At 41.9% G+C, this 7,500-nt stretch overlaps 1 protein-coding gene across 19 annotated transcripts in view; it reads left to right on the plus strand.

Moving 5' to 3' along the window:
* Nucleotides 1–7,500, plus strand: part of LOC128689952 (uncharacterized) — a 1,227,005-nt gene that overhangs the window by 591,863 nt on the left and 627,642 nt on the right. For 4 of the 19 annotated variants that reach the window (XM_070088612.1, XM_070088613.1, XM_070088615.1 and 1 more), the window contains exon 1: nt 3,133–4,431. The exons of 12 other annotated variants lie outside the window; for them this stretch is intronic. In XM_070088612.1, the coding sequence (XP_069944713.1) occupies nt 3,156–4,431 (1,276 nt within the window). In that variant the 5' untranslated portion in view covers nt 3,133–3,155. Of the gene's footprint in view, nt 1–3,132; nt 4,432–7,500 lie in introns of those variants that run through there. 3 more of the 19 variants (XM_070088614.1, XM_070088619.1, XM_070088621.1) reach the window with 1 other exon arrangement.

Genomic DNA, 7,500 nt, shown 5'->3' on the forward strand with positions numbered 1-7,500 from the left:
TATGATAGTATTACTTGTTCGTATAAACGAGAAAATTCATGGAGTTTATTCCAGGCCATCAATAACAGCCCGACTGATTGGAGATATTTCCTCCATTAGCGGACAAAGTATCGATCCTCTAGCAGTCCTTGCGCTGAATGACGGACTTAGTGCTGAATAAATTACAAAATTGTACACTACGACTCCCTGTATCACGGGAGGGTAGAGGGGCTCATCACGGCTCGGTTTACGTTAGTAATGACGGTACATGCTAAGGATATCCTAATAATTTTTCGTCACTGGCTAAGTACTGCTCGCCTTTATCAAATTTCGCATATTTTTTATCATTCCTCTTATTTTTTTGTTTGCTTATTTTTAATGAAACATAGTAAAAGTTTTGTTAGCATTAACGGTAATTGTGTAAAAATGAAGGTGGTTCACTTGTAGCACCAGTGGCACTGTCAAGGACGTTGTGGATTTAAGCGAAAAGATCTAGGTAGGGAAAAACCCTGTGGATAAAAGGAGGGTCCAGTTGATTTTTTTAAACACAACGGGAAAAACCAACATTTTACGGGGAAAAAAGGCAACATATATTTCTCAGTTATATTCCATCACGTAGGGTGGAGCTCATATAAAATGTTGCAATCTGTTAACCTGAGCTAGTAGACTTCAGTAGGGCAGTGAAGATATTGTCAAATATTTCATTACGGATTCATCAGCTAGAGGAGCTTCGAAGGTTTTATTCTAGCGTAGCTGGAGTTACTATTCAACTTAGGAATTACCACAGATGTAGGTGGTGTTGACCTCACTTAGTCTTCTATTTTAACATGCTAATTCATCATCTTATAAAGATGTGAGACGCGCGATCGACTTTTCCTTTTCTGGCCGAATCTCCCGGCGGATGTACCCTACGTCTCTGCATTCCCCCCCTGAGTAAAATAATGGTTGGGAAATTTTTGTTGTTAACATAATTTTTATACACTAATAGGCGCCTCTGCTGGCCTGATGGTGTGACAACACTTACTGCTGGGTGAAACACTACTCCCCGGAGGCCTTGCCTGGTGAGGGCTCTTGTCAGGGTTGGATCTGTGCCCATTTCCCTGAATTAACGCCTTCCATCCCCCATGTGCTGTATAATCCTGGGTTTACACCCCCAATATAAAAATTTGGGGAAACACTGCAGGTTGAACTTTCAGGTGAATCACTTTTCGGGGAAACTGCTGTGTGAAATACCGCAAGATTAGACTGGGAGACGAGCCACTGTCATTGAATGACTTGTCAACCCTTAATGGATTAGCCACTTCCGGGTCATCTATTTCTGGATTAGCCACTTCCGGGTCAACTATTGCTGGATTAGCCACTTCTGGGTCAACTATTTCCAGGTTAGCCAATTCCGGGTCAGTTATTTTCTGGTTAGCTACTTCCGGGTCAACTGTTTCCGGGTCAACCACTTCCAGGTCAGCTATTTCCGGGTCATCCACTTCCGGGACAACCACACCTGGGCCCACCCGAGTCAGGTTGATTACCACTGCTGAACCACTGCCTCTTGAACCACCTCAGATATCATATGATGATTAAATCGTTGACAACATGTCGCCCATATTTTTGTTTGATGTTTCACCGTAACTTTAAGAAAGGTGGTATTTAGAGAAATCTTACAGATGGTTTTACAAGAAGTAGCATATGTTTGTACAGTGGTTCTGAGGGCACGTAGATGGTGTGGGTATATACACATTATTGTGGGTATATACACCCATTATTGTGGGTATATACACCCATTATTGTGGGTATATACATGCATTATTGTGATTATGTGCACATTGTGGGTATATACACGCAATGCGGGTATATACACACATTATTGTGGTTATATGCACATTGTGGGTATATACATGCATTATTGTGGGTATATGCACGCATTATTGTGGGTATATACACGAATTATTGTGGGTATATATACACACAATGTGGGTATAGACACACATTATTGTGGGTATAGACACACATTATTGTGGGTATAGACACATTATTGTGGGTATAGACACACGTTGTTGTGGGTATAGACACACGTTGTTGTGGGTATAGACACACGTTGTTGTGGGTATAGACACACGTTGTTGTGGGCATAGACACACGTTGTTGTAGGATGGAACACATTTTTGTGGATAGACAAAATTGTTGTGGGGCATAGACACATATTTTTTAAAGGCATAGACAAAATTTGTTGTGGGTATAGACAAAATTTTTTGGGGAGTATAGACACACATTGTTGTGGGCATAGACACACATTGTTGTGGGTATAGACACACATTGTTGTGGGCATAGACACACATTGTTGTGGGCATAGACACACATTGTTGTGGGTATAGACACACATTGTTGTGGGTATAGACACATTGTTGCGGGCATAGACACACATTGTTGCGGGCATACACACACATTGTTGTGGGCATAGACACACATTGTTGTGGGCATAGACACACATTGTTGTGGGCATAGACCACTTTTTGTGGGGCTTAGACACACATTGTTGTGGGAAAGACACACATTGGGGGGCAAGACACCATTGTTGTGGGTATAGACCACATTGTATTATCCACACACACCCCTTTATGCAAATTTGACCTAGAAATCCTGTTAGGCAGACAATGTTACTTATTTGCATAAACGTTAAATATTCCTGCGGTCGCTCTCCTCTTGCAGGAAGCTTCTATAATGTACGCTTGATATTATTAATTTGTTTTTTGTAATATATGGAAATTGTGAGTCGAAATTGAGAACTATAGACCTATCTCCTTATTTGAAGTCATTAGTAAAGTCCTTGAAAAAATCATCTCCACAAGATTGAGGGATTTTATGAGATGAAAGTATATTAAAAAGGGGGGAAAAAAGGGATTTTTGATTTTTTTTTTTACAAGTATAAGGTTTATTCAGTGAGCAAAAAAAAACCCGGTGTTGTGGACATATTGTACAAAGTGAATTTCTTTAGGTACAGGTGAACATAAGTACAATTATTATACACAGTGTAAATTACCTAGGTTAACTTAGATTTAATCTGAAGCTAAATTTTTGTTTGTCTTAGTGATTTTTTTTTTCAGAAATATTTTGGACAGTATAAATAACATTGAGAGTGGTATCTCTGTCCTACCAGCGTAGGTGACACGTTAGTGAGCATAATGAGAATCATAACCCGACGGCGAGTCAAGGTTCGGGTGACGGTGCGTAGGGGAGACGGAAGTGTGACGAGTCATGGCTGGGCTTACCATAGAAAGCGGGAGGACGATAGTGCTGAGAGAAAACAAGGTGAGAGGGGTGACGGTGAAGGGGTAACTCCGGTAGAGTCACACGGTGAATCTGGTGAGTCAGTTCTGACCCCTGATCCTTATCAGTACGACGTTGCCTGTGATGACAAGGACCTCAACGTAGAGTTGGAAGAAGATGCGGATTATGAAGATGCCAGTGGTCTCATTTATAAGGATTTAGATAAAGACTCGGAAAGGATATATGAGGAGGTTGGGAAGAAAGGTATGAGAGTGAGGTTCGAGGGAGAAAATGGCGTAGAGAAGTCTGATGAGGATGAAGTAAATAGCAGCCTTTATTCAAAAGGTGCTATACCAAAGAGGGACAGCAGTTCCACATTAGATGAAGATGAAGAAAAGAGGGAGGCTAGCGAAGTTAAGGATGAAATAAAGAAGGTAGGTGATCAAGACGAAGAAAGTAACTTGTATGAGAGCATTGAAAACGTTAATATGTTGGCTAAGCCTCAGATCCCCAAGGATGATGACAGAGAATATGACACTTTCACGAGAGAGAGCGAAACATGTATTTACGATTTTGACGAACCCAGGAAGATTGAGGTGACTGTAACATCAAAGCGGGACAGTGACGATCATGACCGGGACTCCAAGACTGGAAATGCTAAACCACAATCGAAGAAGAGGGGAAAAGTGGAGGTGAAGTTCTCTCCGTGGCAAACAGAAGGAAGTGATAAAAAAACAAAAACCCCACAAGAACACGAAGATAACGTAAAGGTAGAACAGAGAACCAAACTTTCATACTCTAACAGAAGCGGACCAAAACAGGGCAAAGAGAAAAGTGCAGATTCTCCATATAAACTCCAACACAGATCCAGCATAGAAGTTAGCACTGAAAACGTGCCGGAAGATGACGAAAACGACGGTAACGATGCCACCGTGAAAGGAGAAAAGGTAGAAGGCAAACGATCGCGTCCTGGCCATTGGGGTCAAGGTGGTGATGACTCTGGTGATGATGACGGCGAGAAGGACTGTTGTAGTGACGATGATAGGGACAGCCAACAGCCGGGTAGACGCAGGGTAAAGAAAAGGACTTTGATAAGAGTGAGGGGCGCGGGCGTGGACAAGGACGGGGACCTGGACGACGGACAGGCACTGGTCAAGACCTTCTCCAGGACCGTCGTCACTTTCGGAGGAGGTTTGTGTGATGATTGTACAGCACCACAGCACCCAAGTTTTTCTTTGATCACTCGCACACATGCACCGTTGTCAAGAAATTGCACAATGTAGAAAGTTACATTTTTTTGATGTGGAATCCATTTGAACATTTATGGTTATTTTAGCACTGTACCTCGATGTGAGTTACTAATATATATATATATATATATATATATATTTTTTTTATTATCACCCACGATTCCCCCCAAAGGCAGGGTGGCGAAAAAACTTTCACCATCATTCACTCCATCACTGTCTTGCCAAAAGGGTGCTTTACACTCAGTTTTAAACTGCAACATTAACACCCCTCCTTCAGTGCAGGCACTGTACTTCCCATCCCCCAGGACTAAAGTCCGGCCTGCCAGTTTCCTGAATCCCTTCATAAATGTTCTTTGCTCACCTCAACAGCACGTCAAGTATTAAAACCATTTGTCTCCATTCCCCCCTATCAACACGCTCACTGCCTGCTGGAAGTCAAGCCCCTCGCACACAAACCTCCTTTCCCCCTCCCCCAAACCCTTCCCTAGGCCGCCCCCTCCCCCGCCTTCCTTCCACTACAGACTGATACACTCTTGAAGTCATTCTGTTCGCTCCATTCTCTCAAATGTCAACCACCTCAAAAACCCTTCCTCAGCCCTCTGGAAAACATTTTTGGTATCCCACCTCCTCCTAACTTCAACTACAGATTCTCTGCATTATATTCACCCCACATTGCCTCAGACACTTACATCTCCCCTCCAGCCTTCTCCTCGCTGCAACATTCATCACCCCTTCCCCCATATAAGACGTTGGTAAGCTTCTCTCATACATTTCCCCCTTTTTTGCCTCCAAGGACAAAGTTCTTTCTCCACAGACTCCTAAGTGCACCCCCCCACTCTTTTCCTCATCAATTCTATGATTCACCTCATCTTTCATGACCCATCCCTGACACGTCCCTCCCAAATATCTGAATACGTTAACCTCCTCACCTCTCCCTCCAATCGATATTCAATCTTTCATCACCTAATCTTTTTTTATCCTCTAACCTTACTCTTTCCTGTATTCCCCTTTTAAATTTTTCTTCTTTTGCACACCTACAAATTCATCCCCCAATCTCTGCCTTCTCTTAGAATCTCCCAAGAGCACAGTGTCATCGGCAAAGAGCAGCTGTGACAACTCCCACTTTGTGTGTGATTCTTTATCTTTTAACTCCACGCCTCTTGCCAAGACCCTCGCATTTACTTCTCTTACAACCCCATCTATAAATATATTAAACAACCACGGTGACATCACACATCCTTGTCTAAGGCCTACTTTTACTGGGAAAAAAATTTCCCTCTTTCCTACATACTCTAACTTGAGCCTCACTATCCTCGTAAAAACTCTTCACTGCTTTCAGTAACCTACCTCCTACACCATACACTTGCAACATCTGCCACATTGCCCCCCTATCCACCCTGTCATACGCCTTTTCCAAATCCATAAATGCCACAAAGACCTCTTTAGCCTTATCTAAATACTGTTCACTTATATGTTTCACTGTAAACACCTGGTCCACACACCCCCTACCTTTCCTAAAGCCTCCTTGTTCATCTGCTATCCTATTCTCCGTCTTACTCTTAATTCTTTCAATTATAACTCTACCATACACTTTACCAGGTACACTCAACAGACTTATCCCCCTATAATTTTTGCACTCTCTTTTATCCCCTTTGCCTTTATACAAAGGAACTATGCATGCTCTCTGCCAATCCCTAGGTACCTTACCCTCTTCCATACATTTATTAAATAATTGCACCAACCACTCCAAAACTATATCCCCACCTGCTTTTAACATTTCTATCTTTATCCCATCAATCCCGGCTGCCTTACCCCCTTTCATTTTACCTACTGCCTCACGAACTTCCCCCACACTCACAACTGGCTCTTCCTCACTCCTACAAGATGTTATTCCTCCTTGCCCTATACACGAAATCACAGCTTCCCTATCTTCATCAACATTTAACAATTCCTCAAAATATTCCTTCCATCTTCCCAATACCTCTACCTCTCCATTTAATAACTCTCCTCTCCTATTTTTAACTGACAAATCCATTTGTTCTCTAGGCTTTCTTAACTTGTTAATCTCACTCCAAAACTTTTTCTTATTTTCAACAAAATTTGTTGATAACATCTCACCCACTCTCTCATTTGCTCTCTTTTTACATTGCTTCACCACTCTCTAAACTTCTCTCTTTTTCTCCATATACTCTTCCCTCCTTGCATCACTTCTACTTTGTAAAAACTTCTCATATGCTAACTTTTTCTCCCTTACTACTCTCTTTACATCATCATTCCACCAATCGCTCCTCTTCCCTCCTGCACCCACTTTCCTGTAACCACAAACTTCTGCTGAACACTCTAACACTACATTTTTAAACCTACCCCAAACCTCTTCGACCCCATTGCCTATGCTCTCATTAGCCCATCTATCCTCCAATAGCTGTTTATATCTTACCCTAACTGCCTCCTCTTTTAGTTTATAAACCTTCACCTCTCTCTTCCCTGATGCTTCTATTCTCCTTGTATCCCATCTACCTTTTACTCTCAGTGTAGCTACAACTAGAAAGTGATCTGATATATCTGTGGCCCCTCTATAAACATGTACATCCTGAAGTCTACTCAACAGTCTTTTATCTACCAATACATAATCCAACAAACTACTGTCATTTCGCCCTACATCATATCGTGTATACTTATTTATCCTCTTTTTCTTAAAATATGTATTACCTATAACTAAACCCCTTTCTATACAAAGTTCAATCAAAGGGCTCCCATTATCATTTACACCTGGCACCCCAAACTTACCTACCACACCCTCTCTAAAAGTTTCTCCTACTTTAGCATTCAAGTCCCCTACCACAATTACTCTCTCACTTGGTTCAAAGGCTCCTATACATTCACTTAACATCTCCCAAAATCTCTCTCTCTCCTCTGCATTCCTCTCTTCTCCAGGTGCATACACGCTTATTATGACCCACTTCTCGCATCCAACCTTTACTTTAATCCACATAATTCTTGAATTTACACA

Source organism: Cherax quadricarinatus, chromosome 25 (assembly GCF_038502225.1).
Source record: "Cherax quadricarinatus isolate ZL_2023a chromosome 25, ASM3850222v1, whole genome shotgun sequence".
In the NCBI taxonomy this organism is placed as follows: domain Eukaryota; kingdom Metazoa; phylum Arthropoda; class Malacostraca; order Decapoda; family Parastacidae; genus Cherax; species Cherax quadricarinatus.